The sequence below is a fragment of the Ictidomys tridecemlineatus genome, chromosome 4, assembly GCF_052094955.1.
Source record: "Ictidomys tridecemlineatus isolate mIctTri1 chromosome 4, mIctTri1.hap1, whole genome shotgun sequence".
Classification (NCBI taxonomy): domain Eukaryota; kingdom Metazoa; phylum Chordata; class Mammalia; order Rodentia; family Sciuridae; genus Ictidomys; species Ictidomys tridecemlineatus.
In genome coordinates this window covers 174,188,878-174,204,204 of record NC_135480.1, presented here as the reverse complement: position 1 = coordinate 174,204,204, position 15,327 = coordinate 174,188,878, and the positions used below count along the sequence as shown (strand labels likewise).

General features: G+C 35.6%; 1 protein-coding gene across 1 annotated transcript in view; it reads right to left on the bottom strand.

The window, feature by feature from the left end:
- LOC101957720 (phospholipid-transporting ATPase FetA) overlaps positions 1-15,327 on the bottom strand; it is a 151,132-nt gene that overhangs the window by 134,457 nt on the left and 1,348 nt on the right. Inside the window, exon 2 of the mRNA XM_078044974.1 lies at positions 8,341-8,384. Coding sequence (XP_077901100.1) covers positions 8,341-8,368 — 28 coding nt within the window. The 5' untranslated portion in view covers positions 8,369-8,384. The remainder of the gene's footprint in view (positions 1-8,340; positions 8,385-15,327) is intronic.

Below are 15,327 nucleotides of genomic sequence, written 5' to 3'. Positions count from 1 at the left end.
GACGCTCCCTGAATTGAACCCTTGATGAACTTCTTCTGAGTCACACTTAGTAGTCAATTGTATTATTGGTCCTAATGTGGTGCTTGATAGTCAGGCTATAGGACCCTCCCCGCCAAAAAAAAGGCACAAAGAAATTTGAAATAGAAACTTTACACTCACAGAGACATGTCCTTGAAAGGAAGTTAACAAGAACTGACATTAATGTCAATGGAAATATTCCCTGTAAATAATCTACCTAAAGAGGATTTATAAATATGCTAAGATTAAAGTATAGCCAAAGTAAATCTCAGCATGAAATTTAGGGTTCTCTTTAGAAAGGAAGGCATGAAGTTAAAATATAACTAATATAAGTTCTACTGCTTGTGTGTATGTGTAGTAATAGGGATTGAACCCCTGGGGCACTTTACCACTGAACTCCATTCCCATCTCCCTTCATCCTTTGAGACATGGCCCTTGCTCAGTTGCTTAGGCTGGACTTGAGATTCTCCTGCCTCAACCTCTCAAGTGGCTGGGATTATAAGTGTGTGCCACTGCTCCCAGTTTAGAGATGCTCTACTTTTTAAAACTAAGCAGTTGATTACTGGAGAGTCAAGGAAACACAGTTTTTAGAGAACTGAAAAGAACATTTATCACTGCCAGGAGAAATTTTTCTTGGATTATAATATTTATCAAAGTTATTTGGAAAGAAATATCACTAGAACACTATCAAATCACTAGAACACTATCAAATACCATATCTTATTACATAAGAAGGTGGGGTAGGGATGGTGCCACATGCCTGTAATCCCAGGTATTTGGGAGGAGGATTATAAATCTGAGGCCAGCCTAAGCGATTTAGTAAGACCCTGGTGCAAAATAAAAAAAGGACTGGAGATGTAGAGCATACCTGGGTTCAATCACCAGTGCTACAAATCAAACCAAACTAAACAAAAACTACACTAAACCAAACAAAAACCTCATAAGAGCTATAATTCTAGGATCTCTAAATTTAGAATCTTGGGTGGAGTTGGCCACTAAAAGGCAATACTGTGGACATTATGATAGTTCTCATGGTAATGAGAAGTCCTTAATTAGATGTCTTGGTAGTAAATAATTCTAAGAAAGAGAAGAGTGCTGGATGTGGGAGTACATGCCCGTAATCCCAGCGGCTCAGGAGGGTGAGATAGAAGATCACAAATTGGAGATCAGTCTTAGCAATTTAGTGAGTAAGCAATTTAGCAAAACCCTGTCTCAAAATAAAAAGGCTGGGAATAGAACTCAGTTGTAAAGTACAATACCCCTGAGTTCAATACCCAATGCCAAAGGGAAGAGAGAGAGAAAAGAGTGAATTGATCACCTGGGTCATGGTCATTTCTAAGACAAACTGTAAATGGAATTTCCTAGATAGGAAAACTCAATATTGCAAAGATGCAAATTATTCCCAAGATTAATATACAAATTCAATGCAATACTAGTCAATGGGCTTTAAAAAACTGAATTAATAATTTTAAATTTTTAAAATACTGAACACAGTGGCACATACTACTTGGTAGGCTGAGGCAGTAGGATTACAAATTTGAGGTCAGCCTCAGCAACTTAGCAAGACCCCACCTCAAAATAAAATAAAAAGGGTTAGAGATGTAGCTCGGTGGTAGAGCACCACTTGCCTAGCATACTGGAAGCCCTATGTTCAATCCCTAGTACTGCAAAGAGAGAGAGAGAGAGAGAGAGAGAGAGAGAGAGAGAGAGAGAGAGAGAGAGAGAAGCCTTAATCTTTTAAATAATTTATTATGGCAATTTATGGGAAAATCATAAATTACAATGATATTTACAAACAATAATATCTGAAAATTATTTCTCTCTCTCTCTCTCTCTCTCACACACACACACACACACACACACACACACAGAGTACTTGGTTGGTCATAAGAAATTCAGTCTAGCAGGAAAGACATGAGTAAACAATTGCTATATAGTGTGAGTATTTTGGAAGTACAAGGACAAGGTATTATTAAACTGCAGGCAAGGTTCCTTGGAGCACATTTTGAGTCATGTCATAAAGCACAAGTCAGCTTAGTTAATATGGTTGATTGATAGGTTTTTCAGGCAGAGGTGAACAACAGTCTCCCATGTGAAAGGGCATGGAGTGGAAAATACTACAGAATGTAACTGAATAATTTAAAAGGTAAGTTAGTATGATCAGACTTATGATTTAGAAAGAGATAGCATTAATGTATAGTTTGGCTGATGGCCAAGAAATAAGATGGTTCTTATAATCCAGAAAAAAAATGAATAAAGTACTGGCAGTGAGGATGAAAAAGGGGTTGCAGTTGACAATGAAGAGGAAAAATCAGGTTAGATTTTATCCATTTTTTAAAATTTATTTTTTAGTTGTAGATGGACACAAAATCTTTATTATTTTTATATGGTTCTGAGGATTTAACCCAGTGACTCGCATGAGTAAGGCAAACGCTCTACCACTGAGCTACAGCCTTAGCCCCAGATTTTATCCATTGCTTTTATTCACCAAAGTTCATGATCTGGACTTCAATTTTTAGGCTCAGATATTTGGTTTTGGCTGTTCACTGAGCCTGAATCTATTACTCAAACTAACTGTAAGGTTTCAGAAGCTGAGAATGGCAAATGATTATTTATAATGAAATAGATAAACTATCTCAGTGACTGGGATATTTACCTTGGTACACTCACATATTTCTCTTCAAAGAAAAACAAACAGAAACCAGGCACAGGGGTTCATGTCTGTAATCCCAGCTACTCTGGAGGCTGAAAGAGGAGGATTGAAAATTTGAGACCAGCCTCAGCAACATGGTGAGACCCTATCTCAAAATAAAAAATAAAAAGGTTTGGGGATGTATCTCGATGGTAGAGTGCCCCTGGGTTTGAACCCCAGTACTGGAAATTTTTTTTAAAAAAAGATATATATGAGAAACCAATTATAATCAGAAGCCTGCTTGGTGAACAAGGGAAATTAAACTGTGGTGTATTTCAGATATTTAATAGCATCAAGCCAGAAAGGAGAGGTAAGGATGTTTAGATTTGAGAGCTATGATCTCTCCCATGGACAAAACTGGGATAGGTAAAATCAGAGTATGCTTCTCACTCCCTTGTTTCTGTGTTTCCATTGCTAACTGATAGCACTTCTGTGAATTTTCTTTAGGTAAATGCCTTTTGTCAAGTCATAAAATATGTCCAATTTGGATTTTTTAAAATATTATTTTCTTTAGTTGTAGATGGACACAATAATTTTATTTTGTTTATTTATTTTTTAATGTGGTGCTGAAGATCGAACTTAGTGCCTCACAGCAAGAACTCTACCACTGAGCCACAATTACAGCCCTGGATTTCTTTTTTTAAAAAAATTTCAGTACTGGGGATTGAACCCAAGGGTGCTCTACTACCAAGCAATATCCCCATTGCTTTTAAATTTTATTATTTGTTCTTTTTAGTTTTACATGACAGTAGAATGTATTTTGGCAAATTATACATACATAGAGTATATTTTATTCTAATTAGAATCCTATTCTTGTGGTTGTAAATGATTAGAGTTATCATGATCATGTATTCAAATACAAGGCTAGAAAAGTTATGTCTGATAGTAAGCTACCCTTCCTATTCCCCTCACTCAGCCCTCCCTTTCTTCTTATTTGTCTAATCCAACCGACTTCTGTTCTCCACCCCACACCCTCCCTTGTTGCAGGTTAGCATCCACATATCAGAGAGAACATTTGGCCTTTGTTTTTTGGGGATTAGCTAATTTCACTTAGTATGATATTCTCCAGTTCCATCCATTTACCAGCAAATGCCATATTTCATTTTTCTTTATGGCTGAGTAATATTCCATTGTGTACATATACCATAGTTTCTTTATCCATTCATCCATTGAAGGAAACTCAGGTTGTTTCCATAGCTTGGCTATTGTGAGTTGAGCTGCTATAAACATTGATATGGCTGCATCACAGCAGTATGCTGATTTAAGTCCTCTGAGTATAGGTCAAGGAGTGGGATAACAGGGTAGGTAAAATGGTGGCTCCATTCCAAGTTTTCTAAGGAATCTCCATACTGCTTTCCATGTTATTACACCATTTGCAGCCCCACCAACAATGTATAAGACTATCTTTCTTCCCACATCCTCACCAACATTTATTGTTACTTATATTCTTTATGCCATCCTGCCTGGAGTGAGATAGGCATCTCAGTTAGTTTTAATTTGCATTTCTCTAATTGCTAGAGATACTAAACATTTTTTCACATATTTTTAAACCATTCATATTTCTTTTTTCTGTAAAGTGCTCAGTTTCTTTGCCCATTTATTGATTGAATTGGTGTGTGTGTGTGTGTGTGTGTGTGTGTGTGTGTGTGTGTGTGTGTGTGAAGCTTTTAGATTCTTTGTATAACCTGGAGATTAATGCTCTGAGGTGCAGATAGTAAAGATTTTCTCCCATTCTGTAGGATCTCTGTTCATATTCTTGATTTGTTTCCTTTGCTGTAAAAAAGCTTTTCAGTTTGATACCATCCCATTTATTGATTCTTGATTTTACTTTTAGCACTTTAGGAGTCTTATTGAGGAAGTCAGGTCCTAAGTTGACATGATAGAGAGTTGGATCTACTTTTTTTCTAGTAAGCACAGGGTTTCTGGTCTAATGCCTAGATCCTTGGTCCACTTTGAGTTTTGTGCAGCTTGAGCGATGGGGGTTCAATTTCATTCTACTATATGTGGATTTCCAGTTTCCCCGGCACCGTTTGTTGAAGAGGCTATGTTTTCTCAAAGCTATGTTTATGGTGCCTGTATCTAGAATGAGTTAACTGTATTTATGTGGGCTTATCTCTTTATTTTCTATTGTTTCATTAGTCTTCATGTCTGTTTTTGCGCCAATAGCATGCTGTTTTGGTTACCATAGCTCTGTAGAAAAATTTAAGGTCTGGTATTGTGATGCCTCTTGTATCACTTTTCTCGATAAGAATTGTTTAGGCTATTCTGGGTCTCTTATTTTTCCAAATGGATTTCATGATTGCTTTTTCTATTTCTGTGAAGAACATCATTGAAATTTTAATAGGATTGCCCTTAATCTGTATAGCACTTTTGGCAATATGGCCATTTTGACAATATTAATTCTGCCTATCCAAGAACATGAAAGATCTTTCCATTTTCTGAGGTCTTTTTCAATTTCTTTCTTTACTGTTCTGTAGTTTTTATTATATAGGTCTTTCACTTCTTTTGTTTGATTCCCAATTTGTTGTCCCCCCCCACCTAGGCTATTGTAAAAGGGGATAGTTTTCCTGATTTCTTTTTCAGCTGATACATCATTGGTGTATAGGAATGCAATTGATATATGGCTGTTGATTTTATACACTGCTACTTTGCTGAATTCATTTATGAGTTAATAAAGCTTTCTGATGGATTTTTTGGGGTCTTTTAAATATAGAATCATGTCATCAGCACATAAGGATAGTTTGAGTTCTTTTCGTATTAATTCTTTCTTTTGTATAATTGCTCTGGCTAGGATTTCAGAACTATTTTGAATGGTGAAAGAGGGCATCCCTATCTTGTTCCATTTTTTAGAGAGAATTTTTTCAATTTTCGGCCATTTAGAATGATGTTGGCCTTGGGTTTAGAGTATATAGCTTTTATCATGTTGAGGTATGTTCTTGCTATTCCTACTTTTTCTAGTGTTTTGAGCATGGATGGATGCTGAATACTGTCAAACACCTTTTCTGTATATATTGAGATAATCATGTGATTCTTGCCTTTTAAGTCTATTAATAATTTAGACTTAACAGACATATATAGAATATTTCATCCATCAACAAATGAATACACTTTAATTTTAGCAGCCAAGGAACATTCTCTAAAATAGATCACATCTTAGTCCACAAAGCAGCTCTTAGAAAATACAAAAAAAATAGATATAATACCTTGTATTCTATCAGATCACAATAAAATTAGAAAATAATGATAAAATAAAAAAATAGAAGTTACTCTAACATCTGGAGACTAAATAATATACTATTGAATGACCAATGGATAACTGAAGAAAACAGGGATGAAATAAAAATACTTAGAGGTAAATAAGAATAATGAGACAACATATTAAAATCTCTGGAACACAATAAAGGCAGTTCTAAGAGGAAAGTTCACTGCATGAGCTCATTCATTAAAAGAACAGACAATCATTAAATAAACAACCTAACATTATATCTCAAAGCCCTAGAAAAAGAAGAACAAACTAACACCAGAAGCAGAAGACAGGAAATAATTAAAATAAGAGCCAAAATTAATGAAATTGAAACAAAAACAATTCAAAGGCTGAGGTTGTAGTTCAGCAGAAGAGCACTTGCCTAGCACGTGGAAGGCCCTGGGTTTGAATCTCAACACCATATAAAAATCAATCAATAAAATAAAGGTATTGTATCCTACTACAACTAAAAAATAAATATTAAAAATTTTTCAAAAAAATCAGTGAAACAAAAAGTTGGTTTTCCAAAAAAACAAACAAACAAACAAAAAAACCAAAATTGATAAACCCTCAGCCAAGCCAATGAAGAAAACGATTTTGAGAGAAAACCCAAAGTACTAAAATTCATGATTAAAAAGCAAATACCACCATGGACACCACTGAAATACAGATGATAATCAGAAGCTACTTTGAAAATTTATACTCCAATAAAATAGAAAAATCTTAAAGACATCAACAAATATCTAGAGACATATGACTATCCAAATTGAATCAAGAGGATATAGATAATTTAAACAGATCAATTTCAAGCAATGAAATTGAAGACACCATCAGAAGCCTACCAACAAAGAAAAGCCCAGGACCAGACGGATTCTCAGCCAAGTTTTACAAGACTTTCAAAGAAGAACTTAAACCAATACTCCTCAAATATTCCATAAAACAGAAAAGGAGGCAACCCTTCCAAATTCTGTGAAGCTAGTGTCACCTGGATACCAAAGCTACATCAAGGAAGGAAAACTTCAGACCAATATCCCTGATGAACACTGACACAAAAATTCTCAATAAAATACTGGCAAAATGCATGCAAAAACATACCAAAAAGATAGTGCACCATGAAAAAGTGGGGTTCATTCTAGGAATGCAAGGTTGGTTCAAATATGGAAATCAATAAATATAATTCACCACATCAACAGACTTAAATTTTATTTTGAGACAGGATTCTCAATAAATTGTGGAAGCTGGCCTTTAACTTGTGATTCTTCTGACTTAGCCTCCTGAGTAGCTGGGATTATAGACATGCACACCATACCTTGATCTGTGTTGATGTTACAATTTAATTCTCAGTTGTAGGTCTAATTTCCCTTATTTCTAAGAGTTTAGAGGTGGGAGTAGAGGAATAATTAATCTTTGATTCTCCATTTACTTCCAGCAAACTCAAGATGAAAGAGAAAAAGAAAAAACTGATATTAATGAGACAAATTGTAATACTGCAGATGCAAAGTGTACAGTCTGAAATTTGAGAAAGTGTGTTTATTAAATTAGATTTCTATAAAGAAGAAAACAAATTCAGCACAGCCATTGTGACTGTCATTAAAATCACATGGGAAAAGGACTGAGAGATATCAAGAGTAGTGGTCACATCATGATTAATCTTACTATAATATCAATAATTTCAGTTAAATCAATAAACTCAGTGAAAGTGTCTGCTAGATTACTTCTCTGTTTTATTTTTTATTTTTTAAACTCTTACAGATCAGAAATGCTGTCACCTTTAGCTTTGCAAAAGACTTTCACCAAGGCTTTCATAGCACGGCTTTCTGTTTTATACTGCTTCAAAGTTAAATCATTTACCTGTTTGACTCAAGTCTTTTTTTTAAAAAAAATTTATTTTTTAGTTGAACACAATAGTTTTGTTTATTTTTATGTGGTGCTGAGGATTGAACCCAGGACCTTGAACATGCTAGGCAAGTGCTCTACCCCTAAGCCACAACCCCAACTCTGACTCAAGTTTTTTAAGAATATTCCTCTTATTGTCCTTTAAAAAACACTCAAACACTACTCCCAAGTGGGAACTGATATCATCAGTGGTGATAATCAAAGACTTTCTATAAAAACCTTATGTTCATCTTTGTAATTTTTCCTCCCACCTTTGCAGCAAAAATAGTCTCAGGCCAGGTCAGATGCAAATCAAGTCTGAATCCTTCACTGAGTTTCTGAAGATCCAAACTTCTAAGAAGCATCTTGGAGGGCTTCAGTTCACTACATTAATGAATGCCCTAAAAGTACAAGTTCTGTGGGTGGAACACAGTACAGTGTAGTAGTAAGAAAACACCACTACTGATAGTTGAATATTGGATATCTCAGAAGATATGAGCTAAGCACTTACCTGAAAATAAAGGTTTTATGTATTTCATCCCAGAGAAACATCACCTAAGAATAAAACAAAAACTGCTTGTCAGTTAGTCAAGGGCCTGTTGATATTATAATAATGCCTACCATTCATAAAAAATGTATTGTGTGCTGGACAGCTTACTAAGTGCTTTACGCAGATCATTATGTTTTTCATTAAACCTGGGACTAAGAGGAGGTTATTATTATTTTTCACAGATAAAAATACTGAAGTTCAAGAGTTAGGTCACAGGCTGGGGATGTGGCTCAAGTGGTAACACGCTTGCCTGGCATGCGCGGGGCGCTGGGTTCAATCCTCAGTACCACATAAAAATAAAATAAAGATGTTGTGTCCACCGAAAACTAAAAAATAAATATTAAAAAAAATTCTCTCTTTCTCTCTCTCTGTCTCTCTCTCTTAAAAAAAAAAGAGTTAGGTCACTTGCTCAGGGTCATATGATGAGAATGCGCTAGAGTTAGAATTTGAATCCCTGCTTGACTGTTCTTGACACTATTCTAGATCATCTCTTAAAAAGTTGGCCACAAATGAAAAGATTCTGAAGGGGTTTCTAGGACTGTAACTGAGAACTAGTCAATTTAATTTAATTTAATTTAATTAATTTAATTAATTTATTTATTTTGGTACTGGGTATTGAACTCAGGGCACTCAGCAACTGAGCCACATCCCCAGCTCTATTTTGTAATTTATTTAAAGACAGGGTCTCACTGAGCTGCTAAGCAACTCGCCATTGCTGAGGCTGGATTTGAACTCGTGATTCTCCTGTCTCAGCCTCGTGAGCCGCTGGGATTATAGGCGTGCACCAATGCTCACCACCTACTCCAATGTTTTTTTGTTTTGTTTTAATCTTCATGAAGCCTTAGGAGTTGTAAAGTGTGATATGAGAAAAAGGGTTTGGAAGTCAGAACTTAAAGTACTAGAAAAGCTATTGTTGAAGTTGCACTGGTATGCATTTTGTGACCTGGAGTTTTGTGTAAGATTATTTATTTATTTATCTTGGTACTGGGGATTGAACCCAGGGATGCTTTACCACTGAGCTACATCCTAGCTCCTTTTTTATTTTGATACAGAATCTCACTAAATTTCCTAAAGCCTCATTAGGTTACTGAGGTTGGCCTGAAACTTGCAATTCTTTTGCTTCAGCTTCCTGAATCCCCAGGATTACAGGCATGTGCCACCATGCCTGGCTTGTGTAAAATTTTATCTGAATAAATGCTTTTGCTTATTTAAAAACACAAAACCTTGGTAACAACTGGGGAATTAAAAAAAATCTCAAGGTCTAACATGCATTCTAAACTAATTAAATCAAATTTCGTGGGTTCATCGATGTTTTTAGTCATCAGCATTTTTTGGTACCACACGATTCCAATGTGTAGTGAAGCTGAGAACCACTGCACCAATCTAATCTGCACTTCTTCATCTGAAATAAAAGCAAACTAAAGGCCAAAGAATTTAAAGGCTATTAGGATTAGGACTAGAAATTATATATATATATATATATATATATATATATATATATATATATATATATATATTAGAGAGAAAGAGAGGACACACACATCTGAATCAAAATTATGTTACCTCACTTTTATAGAGCTCTCTGAACTTTTAAAGAATATTTCATACATTCTCTCTTTAGACTCTTACAAAGACACTGAAGAGTGGACAGAGCAAAATTTATTAGATCTAGTTTAGAAATGATGAAATCAGAGGTCTATTAAGTTAATTTATGACTTAGAGACAGGACCAGAATTAAAATTTTTGTCTCCTAACTTTGTGTTTAGTGTTATAAGACATTCATTCTCTCAACCAGTGTACAGTGTTCTTGGGAAGATAGAAACAACTAAAATATTGTGCTGTCTGGCTTATAGCAAGTTGAAAACCAGAAGTGACTGACTTCAAGTACTAAGTTCTATTCTGTAGCTTCTTGTAATTTCTTTCTGACTATGGCTAGTAATTTTATGAAACCCAAGGGATTTGTATATAGCTATTATATCTCTAGGTAAGGCCATGTGGCTGAAAAGAATCCTGGGTCAAGGGTAGAGGAGGAAGAAGAAAGATACAATTTCACTGAGGTTCATTTCATATTCTTCAAAGTAGACTTAGCAGAACACTGGGAGATTCCAACATAAAGAACTAAATGGGTAATTTACAAAAGGATATTCACAGAAATAATTATTTCCTTTTCACACTATTTTAATAACTGAGCAGTTCACAATATGACTACTGAACACCAAAGTGACATGTAGGAAATATTCGTATGTATAATTCAAAGCAGTGGAGAAGATTACAGATGGACAAGAATGTTCAAAGACAACTTTTTATGAGGAATATATCAGATACTGCAAAATATTGCCATCAAGATTTTATTATAGAAGATAATGAGAGGCTGGTGTTGTAGTTCAGTGGTAGAGCACTTGCCTCGCATGTGTGAGGTACTGGGTTCGATTCTCAGCACCACATAAAAATAAATAAAATTAAGATCCATTGACAACTAAAAAAATTTTTTTTAAAGATAATGAGAGAACCAGGAAATTGGGTTTTAATTGTGGACTAAAAAAGTTAGCTAGAAATAGTCTAGCATAGTTTTTCTCAAACTTTAGCAGTCATCAGAATTATCTGGAAGGCTGGGTCCCACCCCTGAATTTCAAATTCAGCAAGTCTGTTGTGGGATCTCAGAACTGGCATTTCTTAGGGATTTGGGTGATGTTGCTACTGTTGGTTCAGGGCACATATTTGGAGAACCACTGGTTTAGCATAAGGTTCACAACATACCACAAGGAGGTATGCATACATGCATACACATGTTGCAAATTATGACAATTTACTTATCTCTTTATTATTAACTATATAAACTATACTCTCTGCACCAAAAAAAATGTCCACAAATAAGAATACATCAGGAAGAAGTTAAAAGGGTAGCAACATAAGGAATTAGTCTGGGGCACAAATAAATAAGTTTGTGAAATAAGTATGTTTGTGAGTGTTTGCAGGGACAACGGTAACATGTTAACAAGTAGGAAACAACATTGTCTTCTGAGAGCCTAATTTCCTATGTTAAGGCAGATGTGAGTTTTATTTCTTGTATTTGAGAAAAATCCCTTTGAACCTCTCTATACCTTAAATGTTACCCAAGGTTCCATCTTCATTCTTTTTTTTCTCACTGCTCACTTTCCCTGATTTTTCTTAATTGCCCCTGGCTTCATTTACTATTTATACCAATGGTTATTAACTTTGTTCAGGTTAAGAAACTCCTTTCAGAATTTGATTAATGCTAATGATTTCTTCTTCAGAAAAAATATACATATAGGCCTGAAGGTATAGCTCAGTTGGTAGAGTGCTTGCATATAGCATGCATAAGGCCCCGAGTTCAACTCCCAGCATCACAAAAATAAATAAGAAAAATATATGTACATGCTTATACAAATACATTTTACACTTTATTCAAGACATTCAGAGTCTGCCTTTCAAGTCCATAGGCCTCAGTTTAAGAAGTCCCTATGTGTATACTAATGATTTAGTAATCTGTGTCTTCAGCCTAAATTTTTGTCCTGAGCTTCAGTACTACATATCCAAACATCTATTTCACATCTGTATTTGGATGTCACACAAATGCTTCAAAGTACACATGCCCTGGAGTGTGATCACTTAATGGGTGTGGAATTTCCTTTTAGGTGATGAAAATACTCTGACTAGGTAGTGGTGATGGAAGTGCAATACTGTGCATGTACTTAATGTCACCGAATTGTATACTTTTGAATGGTTTAAACTGAAAATTTTCTATAATGTGTTTGCTACCACATTTAAAAAACGACATGTACAAAACTGAAATCTTTATTTCTATTCACCACTTCTCACATACACCAAATATTTATTTCTTTTATTTCCCGTCTTTGGACATCAGTTACTAGTGTTACCTTGTGCCTACTTGCCAAAACTAAAAATCTGAGAGTTATCTTTTACAATGCTCTTTTTTATTTTCCCTAACTAGTAATTAATCATAAAAGTTCTATACATTCTCTTCACTAATAAAGAGTTAACTTGGAATAATCGTCCACTTATCTCTATCCCCATGGTTTTTTCCTAAATTTAGTCTACCATGGTTGGTAGCTTCCTAGTCTACAATCTTATACCCTACTGTCCTCTACCCCCAAGCCCACTTAATTTGACTCTTCATTGTCTACACAGAGTTATCTTTCAAAAATGATATCTTTTTTGGGGGGAGGGTAGTACTGGATAGAGATCAAACCCAGATGTGCTAGGCAAGTGCTTTACCACTGAGGCTATATTCTTAGGCCCCAAAGCATTACCTTTTGCCATTCTTTTTGCATAAAAACTGACCATTATCTTCAAGATAAAGTCTACATTCCTCTTCATGACCTGGTATCTGCTTACTTTTCTAGTCTTATTTCTCACCATCCTCCTGCCCTGAATCAACTCTCCCAATATAAAGTACCTGTAATTCTCTGATACAAAGTACCTGCAATTCCCAGCACATCACCAACTTTTTATTCCAAAATGCACATACTACTTCAGATACCCAGAACTCTATTTCTTGCAATTTATACCTAGCTAAGTTCTATTGGGTAAGATTCAGTTTATATTCATGATGAATGTAACTTCCTTAGGAATTCTTCTCAGAGGAGAAAGGTTAGGGCATTTATTTTCCATGAGCTCCATAACACCTTCTATGTTCACCTTTATCTTAACAATTATATATTAATTGAAATTATCTCTCCCCTTAATTAGATCACATTTTCTCCAAGGGTAGGAAACTACATACCAACATATCCCCAGCATATGGTATGTTCAGCATATGGTATGTTCCAAATAAATATTTTTGAACAAATGAACAGTTGATTCCCTAGTGAGTGATAGGAATTCTGATGTTAGAAGTCACACAGTTCTGAAGGTCTTCCCAATGACTTCTTAACTTATTCCCATTAAAAACCAAAGTCATTATAATGGATTACAGAGCCCTATAGTTTCTGACTTGATCCCCTATTACCTTCCCCTTCACTCACTTCCAGCCACACTGAGCCTTGCTCTGGAATGCTGACTTCTACTGACCATATCACTCAACTCCTTTCCCCCTAGACTTCTTGTATGGTTTCTGCCTAAGGGAGGCACTAGCTGGAAAGTAGAGGTCAAGAGGAGAAAGGTTAGGGCATTTATTCCTCGACTTATTCTCTGCCTTCTCCAAGTTTTTTCAGTGGTTAGTAAGTACTTATGAGCATAAGTACTTCTGTCAGGCAATCTATTCCAGATTTGAACTCTAACTGAGCTCTGACAACAAAATCCTCTCTCTTTTCCCCTTCAGGTCTGGGAGTATGACTGACTCACCACTATTGATAGTCACTGTGTATTTCACCATTCCTTGTTAATCCCTTTAACACTGATAAGACCCCTTGGTTAAACTCTCTTCAGTTAAACCCTTTTGAAGATACCAACCATTTTTCAGACAAGACTCTGATACATTAGAAAACAACAATGGCCTCTCCTTTGAACTTCCATTCAATTTTTAATATCTGTAAAAGTTGCTTCCTTTCCTCTAATCTAAAGCTTCCCTTCCTTCCAAGTCTAACTGGTTTTTAAAGTCTCTCTAAACACTCCACTACTACACAGCAATATTGTTGTGACTACAGTTGTGCTGAATCTAGAATGACATTAGCACTCTGTTGTCCTCCTAGCTCTGTGACTGTTTAGCTTTGTGGGTCTCAGCTTTATAGGTCTGGTAATTCCAGCAGGCAATAACCTCATCAGGGCTAGGAAACTTCAGCAATTAGGATTTCAGAGGACAAACATAATTTAGTTGGAAAGAACTTTAGAGGTTACCTTGTTTATCCTCCTCATTTTACAGATGAGGAGATTCAGGTTCATACAGAGGAAAAAAATCTTTCTCACACAGCTATATAGTGACCTAGTTAAGTCTAGAATCAAGATTTTTTTTACTGGGCTGAGGCTATAGCTCAGTGGCAGAGCACTTGCCCAGCAGGTGTGAGGCACTGTGTTTAAACTTTAGCACCACATAAAGATAAATAAAATAAAAGTATTCTCTCCATCTACAACTACAAAAAAATTTTTTAAAAAAAAGATTATTTCTACTGCTTCATCATGCTGGTGATTCGGCACTGGGTACTTAGTTGGCACCTAGTATGCTGATACCTACTAGGGAGTCTTTGCCTCTTGTTCAATGTGACACCCTGTGCCTAGAAGAATACCTAACACATAGTAAGAGCTCAACAAATTTGGATTTGTTGAGCTCTTAATTGGATTTGTTGAGCTCTTATTTCAGTTCCTAATAGGAACTGAAATAGGATTTCAGTTCCTATTAGGAACTCAAAGTTTGAACCTGAGACCCAACAAGACAAATTCCTTAAAATTAATCAGAATGTTATAATTTATAACAACAATCCATAAACATGTAAAGAAAATGTATAGTTTCCAAAATCCTTTTACATATGTGTCTATTTCATTCCTCTGAGGTAGCCATGGCAGGAATTATTAGTCCAAGTTAACAAAGGCAGGGCACTGAGAAGTTAAAGGTCAAAGTCTCCTACTATGTAGCAGAGCAGAGACCAGTATTAATGTCTTCTGTCTCCTGCTTTAATACCATCTCTGCTATTCTATGTTGCTTCTCTTCTGAGCACAGGAGGATCATTCAGGGAGTTAGTTATAATGAGTATGTGGGTCACACATATATGTGGAAAGAAGTGATTTTGTCTTATAAATCCATGATTATAGGTGCTTCTGATTAGATAGTCTGCAGCCTACTTTAATAGATGTTGATGGATCTTTATTTTTTTCATTTATTTATATGTGGTACTGAGACTTAAAGCCAGTACCTTGCACATGCTAGACAAGAGCTCTACCACTGAGCCACAACCCCAGCCCTGCAGCCTACTTTTAATACTTGGAGATGTTATTTCTTGAGGGGAGGGTTACCACTGGAATGAAGGAGACTAC